This window comes from Cotesia typhae, unplaced genomic scaffold (assembly GCF_013202065.1).
Source record: "Cotesia typhae breed Kobodo isofemale line unplaced genomic scaffold, CoteBio_Ctyphae contig_48, whole genome shotgun sequence".
Classification (NCBI taxonomy): Eukaryota; Metazoa; Arthropoda; class Insecta; order Hymenoptera; family Braconidae; genus Cotesia; species Cotesia typhae.
Window position 1 is genome coordinate 10,245,431 of NW_027423756.1, and position 11,863 is coordinate 10,257,293.

Here is an 11,863-nt window from a genome sequence, read left to right on the forward strand (position 1 = left end):
CACTAAAGTTGACAGTTTTTGAAGTTTTTTTTAAGTGAAATTTTTTTTTTAATTTTTTTGTAATAATTTTTTCAATAAAAAAAAAGTCTAAAAATTTTTAAATATCGGCTAACTTAATTTTCATATAAAAATTAAAAGTGAAAATTTTTAGAAGCATTTTTTTATTGTAATTAATTTATTAAAAAAATTTTTAAAATTGACAGCTGAAATTATTGAAAATAATGTATTGCGATAAATATATAAATTTTCATGTGAATTGTACAGATATTTTAATAAAAGATTATTGGGAAGTGATAAGCATTACGGTTTGATGGGTCACATTGATAATGATTAATGCTTATTATTGTTTAATTAAAACGCGGAAAGATATGTTTATATCGGTAATATATAGTTATATCTTCTGATAAGGTATGGTTGAATGGAGTGACAATTGTAAAGAGAGCAAAAAAATTTTTTAAACAAAATGAACACTTTTGTATTGACTGAAGATAAAACTTGTGATCCAATATCAATGTTATTATTATAATTACTGTTATTATTGATGTAGTTATTCTTCGTACAGTATATTTATAGTTCTAAATACAGCAATCTATTAAATAATTATAAACAGTAAAGCGATTATTCTCAATCATAATCATCCGGTGGAATTCCCAGTTCTTGGTCGGTCCATTCTGATGACTCTGGATAAGGAAACTCACCCTGTCAATGACATTTTAAATATTTTTATTACATTATAGTGTCTTTAAATATTTTATTTAAACGTAATAAAGATTAAAAAATTTATTTGAAATTTTACTTACGACAATGTGTCCCCAATCGTGCCAGAAGTGCCACAGAATCCACCACCACATTATTCCACCAAGAGTATGAGTGGCATATACTTCAAGTTTTGACGGGTCTGGCACATCGCGATAAAAACACCTATTGAAATTATTTATTCAGTTATTCAGAAAGTATTCATGTTGGTATAATAAATATAATGTTAAGTCGATGGTTATTAACCTGTCATGTGTAAATAAATTACGTTATATAATTAGTACTTACTCGCCACCAGAGTTTCTAACTTGCATTTTATTTATCGGGGTACGCTGTTTTGATACAGATGATAAATTTTTTAATAACCTAACACCCCGTGAGATAATCATTTTTTATTAGTTATTTATTTATTATTTAACAACAAAATAATTAGACAGTATCTGTGCTCCCGACCAGCACAGTATGTACATATGTAGCTCCGATATTTTTTATTATTTATTATTTTAGCTTATAGCTTATTATTATTTCATCAGAGGGCGCCACAAGTAAAATTTTTACCGCGTATATTTAATTTATTTTTTTTAGAAAGTAAATCTTGATAACTAACACTGATTTATTTTTAAATAAAAAATGAATAATAATAATAATAAAAATTGAAATAGCATAACATTCAACTTAGCTGTCACTTGACAATTTTTTAATTTTCTATAACAAAAAAATTTGTTATAAAAAATTATTTTAAATAAATTGCATTTTTAATTTATTAAAATTTCTACGAGTCCATTTTTTTATAATTTTTTTTGCCATCATTTATTTATTAAAAAAATAAAAAAAAACTGTAAAGTGACAGCTAAATTTAATGTCATTAAAATAGCAGATATATGATAATTTTTAGAATTTTTTTAAGAAATAAATTATTCCAAAAAAATTTAGAAATAAATATTTTTAACTAATTGTAATTTGTTTTGTTTTTGTTTTTACATGATCTGATATTTTGATGGCTTTAGTCACATATGATATTTGTATACTGTTTTTAATAATTTATAATATATATTTTTCAGCGAAAATGTATGTACACAAAGGCGAACCAATGAATATATCATTTGAGAACCTTTAATTAAATGACAGTAGCAATAACGATCTATATAAATAATGTTTGTCGATAGAGTCATATAACAGACTTTGCAATAAAGTCATTTCAATATTTTACACACTAAAAAAAAAAAAAAATAATAATAATAATAATAATTATAATAATAAATTTGATTAATCCACTCTGTGAACTTTATCTGTTTCCATTCCTAAAATTTGAACTAATCTGTACTGAAGACGATACCGCTTCAAAAATAACGTCATATCAATACGACAATAAATGAATTAAAAAAGGACGTATCGAAAATTTTCTTTTTTTAAATAAAATCTTTCCCAAAGTGAGTATCATCCTGTACTTGAGAATACTTGGTAGTAGCTTATCCTCATGTGTGCTTCAACTATTTTTTTTTTTTTTAAGTTTTAATTATCAATAATCATTATGGCTATTACAATAACATGGTCATTGGATTTTCCATGAGACTTCTGAACGCTGAGAGCCATTGGGCACCAACAGCACCGTCGACTGTTCTGTGATCACAACTTGCAGTCACTGACATATATTGTGCAGAGTTGTAACTAGAGAATAAAATATTTAATATTAATCACTCTTGTAATAATAAGAATAAAAATAATAATAATAATTTACCCTCTTTCATTGTCAGCAGGTATAAGTCTGCTTTCAGTGGTTCCTATTGCGAGAATAATCGACTGCGGTGGATTAACAATCGCCGAAAATTGTTTAATACCAAACATTCCTAAATTAGACACCGTTATCGTACCACCTTGGAATTCTTGTGGCTGGAGTTTACCTTCTCTCGCTTTGGCAGCAAGAGCTTTAACATCTTTACTTATTTGTGCTATACCTTTCCAATCAGCACCAAATACTATTGGAGTTATTAAGCCTGATTCTGTACTGACAGCTACACTTACGTCTACATTGTCGTACCTAATAAATAAATTATTAATTTCACCATCAGAGTATAAAAATTTTCTATAAATAAATACTTACTGTCGGATGACATTTCCAAGCCAAGCACTGTTACCTTCAGGTACTTTTTTACAAGCCATAGCCATAGCTTTAATAATGATATCATTAACACTAATCCTGACATTTTCTTTTTCCATCATACGATTGAATTGTTCGCGCATTTTTAGAGCAGCGTCCATCTTTACGTCAATTGTCAGGTAATAATGAGGAATTGTTTGTTTACTTTCAAGTAAACGTTTGGCAATTACACCCCGGACATTCGATACTGGAATGTCCATACCACCGGCGTGAGCTGTACCAGCAGACATTGCAGGCCCTGCTCCTTCTAAATCTTTAGCTGTTATTGACCCAAACAATCCTGTGCCTCTTAATCCCTAAAAGTAATTAACAATCAATGATACACGTACATTGATAAAATGTACATGACATTAAAATTTATTTGTTACAAAAATTTTTAAAATTATCAAATATCTGCTAAATTAATTTTATTAAAAATAATACACAGAAAAATATTTAAAAAATAAAAATACCTGTAAACTCAATCCTCGTTCGGCAGCCAATCTCTTGGCAAAAGGACTTGCAAAGACTCTGTCTCCAGCAGTAGTAGGAATTGACGGAGGTGGTGGTGCGGCTGCTTTAGGTGCAGCTTTTGGTGGTGGAGGTGCTGCAGCTGCAGGAGCAGCCTTAGGAGCTGGAGTTGCCGATCCGTCATCTTTGAAATCTTTAAATGCTGCTACACTTCCCTCTTCAGAGACAATTATACACACAAGAGAACCGATTCCAATGTTCTTAGCTCCTGCGGGTTGGATTATTTTTGCTAAATAACCTTCTTCTGGTGTCTCAAAGCCCATGGTTGCTTTGTCAGTTTCTATTTCAGCTAACAGATCACCCTCGTTTAATTTGTCACCTGGAATAAACATCGGGTTAATCATTAGATATTTATCTTTGATAAATTCTATTTAATTTATTTAATTCGAAGTAAGTATTTTATTAATCTATAATTTATTAATCTCGGGGATATTTTTTTGGAGGATCAAAACGCCTGGTACCGACAATTTTACGGCAATCGAACGAATAAAATAAAATAAAATAAAAAGTGTGCTTACAATTATTTAAATAAATAATTACTACCTTCTTTTTTTTGCCAACTAATAATAGTTCCTGTTTCCATTGTTGGCGATAATGCAGGCAGGGCTACTTTAATATGATCTGGATAATCAGCATAGTATCTATATTGTTGTCTCCATGGTTCAACTGAAAATTTTCCTCCTGATCCTTGATACCTAAATTAAATCAATATAATAATAATTAATGATAAATTAATGTCAATCTAATTTAAGTTTAACCTAATATGTTACTAACTAAGTATGAATTATTGAATTATTGATTGAAACAAAAGCCGTCAAAATAATTGACTTATCTCGATAATAATAATAATAATAATAATAATAATAATAATAATAATACCTTTGGAGTGATCTTCTGTGAAGACATCGTGTGGTTAAACATCTGACGACATTTGTACGAATAGAATTACGTAGGGTGACACGAGCCAAATCATTACGGAGCTGAGCAGTCGTTCGTAGCAACATTTTAAAATTTTATTTTATTAAATTTATTATCTCAGTGTTTTTAAATAAAATTAATTGTAAATTATCACAAGACCCCACTGTTTAATATTAACAGTGAGATTTATATTAATTGAGACAATTATTCGGTGATGATTGTGATTAACAATCAACTACACGTTGGGACAATTTCAAGTCAGAGGTCGTCCACAAGGTCACGTGATAATCAAATGATTATCACTATTTATTAATGATGATATTGATATGCTCAATAGGTGTTATATCTTACACAATATTTACAATTCCGTTAATTTTTTTACTGATTAAAAAAATCCAAACGTACCCAAGAGACTTGTGTCTGTGTCTTGTGTGTGATGGGGTTACGACGATTTTCGACTATTATTTTTGACATCTAGCTTGGACTAGCCGATCAACAGATGGTGTTGCTTCGTAGTTCTGGAACATATGATGTAATGCGAGTGATATAATAGATTCTTTTTATTTATTATCTAATAATGTTGTGATAGTATTTGAACATGCTCTGAAAATGATGATACTAGAGTTTAATTTTTTTTTTTTTTATTTGTTTTTCAATAATTAAATTAAAACAATTGGATTCTTTTTAAAAATTGCACTTACTGTTTTTTTTTGTAAAAAATGCTTCTAAAAATTTTTACTTGTAATTTTTATTAATTTTCACATGTAAAATTTTTTAATTAAATTTTTTTTTAATAATTTAGTTGCTGAAATTTTTTTTTTAAAAAATGTTTTAATAAATTCGCACTTGAAATTTATTTTTACATGTGGAATTTTTTTTAAATAAATTTTTTCATAATAATTTAATTGTTATAAAAATTAAAAAAAAAAAAAAATGTAAGAAAAACCGGAAAAATCGCTTATAAAATATTTCTTCTTTTGCTTTTTTTTTAATTTCACTTCAGTTACATTTTCATGTACATTTTTCAGTTTTGCAACTAAAGTTTTTTAACAAAAAAATATCTACTTATTAATAAAATAAAATTAAGTGCTTTGGATTTTAGATATATATTAATTAATTATTCCTAATCTTCTTTATAAGAATCAGGAACTCTAAATTCAGTAGTTGCAGGCCGGTAAATAGGATTTTGTGTTAATGCATAAACTGTCTTTTGACGTTCGAGTTCAAACTTAGCGTATTCTCTTTTGTCTTTTATTGCGGTCCAGCATCTAAAAAAAAATATTAAATAACAACCAAGTTATTAAAAATTAATACTTATTGCGTAACAATATTATTATGTTAAAAAAATTCTTACTTCCAAATTATCAAGGCGATTATTCCCATCACGACAACTGCAAAAAACACCACTCCAGGAAATACAGCTGCTGGCAATGGAGTTTGACAAAACTGTTAGAAGAATATATTCAATAAATTATTTTAACTTAATTTAATCAAATAAAAAATTTTTTTATGATCTAAATAATTTTTCTCTAATTTATAAATTGTTTTTTTTTTCTTTTCTAGTATAAAATTTAATTACCTTATCGCCGATAATAAGAAGAACTCTGTTGTCTTCCGTGAATTTGTAAACGTACGGAATAGTACAAATAGTAGAATCCCGAACAGTTCTAACAATACAATAATGGTCGCTGGAAGTATCAACTTCGTGAACTCTTTCTATTTCGTATTTAGAAGTACCGTTCCTATGACAGTATTCATCCGTCTTTTCTGGCGTTTCAACTGTCACGTTGACGCACGACTCGTACAAAATACAAAGACCACTTCCTCCAATGCTAGCTGATGATTCGCAATAAGTTCCACGGTATAATAAACCATCTCCTGGCGCAGTTACATTACATCTAAACAGAATCATTTAGTACTTATTTATGGTACTAAAGTTGGCAGAAATTAAAAATTTTTATCGTAATAAAATTATTATAAAAAAAAATTTTTTTTAATTCCACACTTGAAAATTAAAAAAAATTATTGGTGGAAATTTTTATGACATTAAATTGCATTTTCTATTTTGTTAAATTTCTTCACGTCATTTTTTGTTCTAATTTTTTTTTGCGAAAATTTATGTCTTAAAAAAATTTTTAAAATGATCAAAAATCTGCTACTTTAATTTTCATAAATTTTTAGAAGCATTTTTTTACTGTAATTAATTAATTACAAAATTAAACAAAATTGATATTTATCAGTTAACTTCAATATCATTACTTATTTATAATTAATATTGAAAATTGATGAAAAACGACATAAAACTGACCGACATTGTCCACAATCACAAAATCCGTGATTAGCACAAACATCATTACTTCCAGGTGCTATGCAAAGTTCATTGCCTGTCGGGCATTCACATACATCTCCTTCCCATCCATCTAAACAAGTGCAAACACCGCAGTCACACCTTCCTCTTCCACCACACTCGATTCCATTAGTCTGCAAATAAAATCTAGGTTTAGCAAAAAAAAAAAAAAAACTTTAATAAAATATATTCATGTTTACTAAAGACAGATAAATTATTAAATTTCTTCTCATCATTATCATCTCGATGTACTCTTTCGCACATAACATTTAATATTTATTCAGCATAATATAAATAAGACGATAATTATATCTCCAGTGAATTTGCAAAATATTTTTTTTTTGAATTACCTTATCGCAAGGTGAGCACTCACAGTACTTCCCATTATATCCTGGATCACAGTTACATGAACCACAAGTACATTCACCGCGGTTTGAGCAAACTTCATTTAAATCACCGGGTTTTATACACTGTAAGCGGTTTAATGTCCATCTACTCTCATCACAGTCACACGTGTCTCCTATAAATATTAATTAAATTAATCATTTAAAAATCAAGTAATAGATTAAAAAAAAATTAATACCGACAGACTTTAAACAGTTTTTGAATTAATAAAAATCATAATTATTTTTTTATACATTTTTTTAATTTAATTATTATAAATTATCAGTTTTATTTAAACTAATTTACAAACCAGACCATCCATTATGACATTTACAAATTCCGCATTCATCAATCCCATTATTACACTGTGGTGATGTTTTTTCACAATCACATCCACATTGCAATTCAACTTCTATCAATGTTTTCGAAGCTTCTGATGCAAGTGCATCATCTATTATTATAGTTTGTTTCTAAAAAAAAATTATAATTAATTAATTTAATAAATAATTTATAATTAAAAAAAAAAATGCCATTAAAATTAGCAGTTACTTGACAATTTTTTAATTTTATTTAACAAAAAAATTATTTTTAAAATTGCATTAGAAGATATAAGAAAGAAGAAATAAAATCTTACCCAAAGACTTTCATTGGTTGGACAATCAGCTAAAGATAACTCTATTTTAAAATCATAAACTTGACCTTCTTGTATCCCACTACACTCGGATGTCATAATTTCCGGTTTATCGGAATTCCCACATTTTGAGTAATACTTAACGTCAATTAAATCGGTTGAATTATCACGCAAAACAACTTTCGTAACAATGTCACGATAAGATTGCTTTATAATTTCTAAAATATTGGAGCTATTGGCAGCCAAAGTGGCTACGCGGGCTTTTTCTTCCAGCAGAACCGCAATTTGCTCGTACTCAAATCTTCGATCCTCTGCGACGGCGAAGATTAAATTAACCTTCCGCTGCTTTAGAAGACGCGAAATTTCAGCCAACGAGGGATAATCGAATATCTTGGACTTTGTATATTCACCGTTAGAATTAAGATGACATGAGAAATCGTTCCGATTAACTACTCCGCCGAGTTTACCCTCGCCAGCAAAGTGCATCAATCCATCAGTGGCAATTAACATCAATTTTCGCGCCTGTCGTACCCATCCTACCTGTTCATTGCACACTATGGCTTGTACAACACCATCTAAGCCACCTTCCAGATTGTCTACGTTTCCCGTTACATGACTAGAGTTCACCTATTAAATTATTCATCATCATAATAACATATTTTATTTAGGTCATTCCATATTAAATCATCTATTTTTAAATATACTTTTACTTGATGAATTTTATAAAAATTTATTTCTAATTTTTAATTTTAAAATAATCTAGATTATTAAGAGAATAAGCAAAATAAGTAAAATCTCGTGAGCTATTGACATTTTTAAAGATTTAAGCTCATCCCGATGTTACACTCATCGAGAGCTTTCATTTGAGTACCCACATCAATTTTTCATATATTTATATATATTATATATATGTATATATATGAAAAATATATCAAAATGCATGTGGGTACTCAAATGAAAGCTTATATCTTTAAAAACGTCAATATAGCTCACAAGTCACGGCAAGTGACTGCAAAGTTACTAGTTAAATATTAATTTTTAATGAAGATAAAAAACAATAAATTTTAATGATTACTTTTTTGAACACTTTTTTAAGTGTCACACAATGTAAAAAAAAATTTCTTTAAAATAGTTAATTTAATATAAATTAAAAATATATTTTAACATAAATTAATTATTTCAATTGATTGCTATTTAATTTTCAGCCAACCTGTTGAATAAAACGAAGCACATCTTCACTAAGCGGCATGTGATGTTTGAATGAATAAACTGGAGCGCAAACTTTGTGTTCACCTTTACACGGATTATCTTCATGACCCGGGAATACATACGGCATCAATGGCTTATCAGCGTAACTTCCGAATCCTAAACGGAAATTACTAGTGTAGGTACCTAGAGTATGAGCCATTTTCCACCCAAGACTCACCAACGTGTCTTTATCGTCGTTCATCGACCACGTCAAGTCCATTAAATAATATAAATCCAGCGGATAGTTTCTGAATTGATATTAAAACATAAATAAATTTATTTAGATCGAACTCTTTTTAATCTAAAATAAAACATAAATAACCGAGTAGTCTAAAAATATACTTTGCAGGCCTGTATTTAAGATAAACAGATTCTGTGTTATGTGGGCGTAATTTTATGTGTAATCTCTGTGGTCTCAATTGAATTGGTACTTGGTCAGGTACAACCACATCTTGAAAATCATCATCTTTTATTGAATTAACAGATCCCATTGATGCATGATGAATTGCATTTTTTGGGCAGCCAAATGCTTCCAAACGTTCCGCGCTGCTGCATCTTAATTTGCCGACAGTAGAATTTGAATATGACTATAAACAATTATTTTTATTATTAAAAAAAAAAAAAAAAAAAAAAAAGTAAATCCGCTACAAACCCATTCGCTACACCACGCACAGGAAGAACTACTTTCAAGGCATGTCTTGCAGGATGTTTGTATCGCGCAACGATAGAGCAACGATTCTTCAGGAAAACCGGCAGCATTTATCGCTCGATAATTATTGTTAATTACTATCAATAACAACGAGATTATTTGACTTTTGACCTCCATGACACGCCTTAGTCTCACTTTCTCATTAAAACACTATTTAATTTATTTTTAATGACCATTATTATTTTTTATTACCCCCAATCGATATCATTTTATGTTTCTTCTTTCCTTTGACCTTTTAAAGTTATAATTTAGATTTTATAATAATAACAATAATTAAAAGTTTAAATGAACACAGGTGTTTATCATCGTAACAATCTTATCTGATTATCTTGAACTGATAGTAATCAGTGATGTAACATATTTACAAACTATCAGTATCACTTATCAATAAAAGATAATAATAATAATTTTCTTTGATCACACATTAATGAAAACTATCACTTAAAATTATGACATTTAATTTAGCTGTCACTTGACAATTTTTTAATTTTTTTTAACAAAAAAAAAAGTTATTTTTTAAGAATTGCATTTTTAATTTATTAAAAATTTTTTTTGCTGTAATTTATTTGTTAAAGAAAATTTTTAAAATTGTCAAGTGACAGCTAAATTTAATGTCATATTAAAATTAGTAATACCACTAATAACTTCTTCATCAATGCTCATAATATTACAACACAGTTTAACATTGATTTTTTTTTATACAATAACCGGACGACGATGAAGTAATCGAGTGAAGAAAAAACTTATAGATGTCATGTATTACTAACACACTAATTTCACTTTGAAATTTAAATAATAATAAACAAATAATTTATAATGCATAGTCTTCGCGCTGACATCACTCGCGGGTTACTTAAAAATTTAAAAATTTAAAAATTTTTTTATTGAAGCTTTTTTAAAATAAAAAATTTAAATTCACTTTATTAATTTAAATGAATGGTTTTTGTAATTAAATTGCAGTGTAACATGCTGCAGAGACTATGCTGGAATAAAAGCAATGAGCGGTATGATAGATCACGAGAGAAGTATCGTCTGGTAGTTTTTCCCAACAAAAGCGGCAGTCACTCTCTTAGTGTGTTATCCTTTTTAAAATACGTCACGCTCCTACACACCTTGATGAGCATTAAATTACTGCTTGTATTACAGTTAGTGTAATAATATACATAAAAAATTTTAAAAGTAAGGATGTATATATGTATATATGTATATATGTATATATGTAAGCACTTTGTACGGTTGTAATCAATGTATTATATGTAATAATGTTAAAAATAGTAAGCGAGTATGAGTATTGTAGAATATAGTAAACCAAAACCACTTGTATTGCCTACACACTATTCTGTGTATTCTCAGATATTCTCTGATACCGAGTGGGTTGATACACAACACGTATTTGCGTTGACGATGCCGCTATCGGTATTGCCGTTAACGCCAACACGTAATCTCGCGGCACTTGGCCTATTTGTCATGTGTGTGTACATATTATATACATATATACAATACGCATTAGAACATCTGCTTAGAATATAATAGTACAATATTATTACATTACAGAGAAATATTTAATTTAATAACTACAACATTATATGACAGTTAATAGTGATGCAATTTCATTTTACATTGAGATTTCTTCATGCAATTTCGCTATTTTTTATTCTTTTTGTTTTCTGTACATTGATAATTATAATATAATATTATTACAATAACTGTAATTAGTAAATCAATTCATTTTAATGAATGAAATTTTTTTTTGCTATCTTCAAGAAACATTGATTTATTTTCTTATAAATTTTTATTGTACATGTCATGCTTTCACCTATTAGCACATGATTTCAAACGGATGTAGAAAATATTTTATTTTTTTTATTTATTATTTGTTTATATTTATAAATTATTGTTAAGTGTTGTGAATGTAAATTTTTATTTGTTTTATTTCTAAACATTATTCCAATTAGAGAAACAAGAATCCAAAGGCCACTGATAATTATTTTTTTATACTAACGCTGCATAATTTTCATTCGCAGATAATTATTTTCTCATTAAAATAATCGTACTAGTAATAATAGTTAATGAAATTGAATTTTAAAAATAAATAAATAATGTTATACATTATTAGTTATAAGGAAAAATTATCACCAATTCAGTATCATTAAATACCAAGTGGCAAGTAGCGGCACTTATAATAATTAAATTTTTAAATTC

The 11,863-nt window shown here is 28.0% G+C and overlaps 3 protein-coding genes across 5 annotated transcripts; all 3 read right to left on the minus strand.

Moving 5' to 3' along the window:
• Positions 1-514: 514 nt before the first annotated feature.
• On the minus strand, positions 515-1,235 carry Ndufb2 (NADH dehydrogenase (ubiquinone) 1 beta subcomplex, 2, 8kDa). The gene is made up of 3 exons (XM_074245985.1): positions 1,045-1,235; positions 801-921; positions 515-699 (listed from the first exon to the last, which is right to left on the minus strand). The coding sequence occupies exons 1-3, from the start codon at positions 1,143-1,145 to the stop codon at positions 625-627; spliced, it is 297 nt and encodes a 98-aa protein (XP_074102086.1). The 5' UTR covers positions 1,146-1,235; the 3' UTR covers positions 515-624.
• On the minus strand, positions 1,134-4,774 carry Muc (dihydrolipoamide S-acetyltransferase muc). Its single transcript, XM_074245975.1, has 6 exons — positions 4,304-4,774; positions 3,968-4,119; positions 3,367-3,743; positions 2,858-3,210; positions 2,495-2,794; positions 1,134-2,424 (listed from the first exon to the last, which is right to left on the minus strand). The coding sequence occupies exons 1-6, from the start codon at positions 4,426-4,428 to the stop codon at positions 2,295-2,297; spliced, it is 1,437 nt and encodes a 478-aa protein (XP_074102076.1). The 5' UTR covers positions 4,429-4,774; the 3' UTR covers positions 1,134-2,294.
• A 499-nt stretch (positions 4,775-5,273) lies between these two features.
• Positions 5,274-11,251, minus strand: LOC141529445 (integrin beta-nu). Of its 3 annotated transcripts, XM_074245967.1 has the most exons (11): positions 10,297-11,251; positions 9,605-10,101; positions 9,295-9,539; positions 8,915-9,200; positions 7,708-8,331; positions 7,384-7,543; positions 7,040-7,209; positions 6,651-6,823; positions 5,922-6,240; positions 5,697-5,788; positions 5,274-5,610 (listed from the first exon to the last, which is right to left on the minus strand). In XM_074245967.1, exons 2-11 carry the CDS (start codon positions 9,776-9,778, stop codon positions 5,466-5,468), a joined length of 2,388 nt encoding a protein of 795 aa, XP_074102068.1. In that variant the 5' UTR covers positions 9,779-10,101; positions 10,297-11,251; the 3' UTR covers positions 5,274-5,465. The 3 variants fall into 3 exon arrangements, with proteins under 3 accessions (XP_074102068.1, XP_074102069.1, XP_074102070.1); XM_074245968.1 differs by lacking the exon at positions 10,297-11,251 and having other exon boundaries at positions 9,605-10,126; XM_074245969.1 differs by lacking the exons at positions 9,605-10,101; positions 10,297-11,251 and having other exon boundaries at positions 5,276-5,610; positions 9,275-9,369.
• Positions 11,252-11,863: the final 612 nt, after the last annotated feature.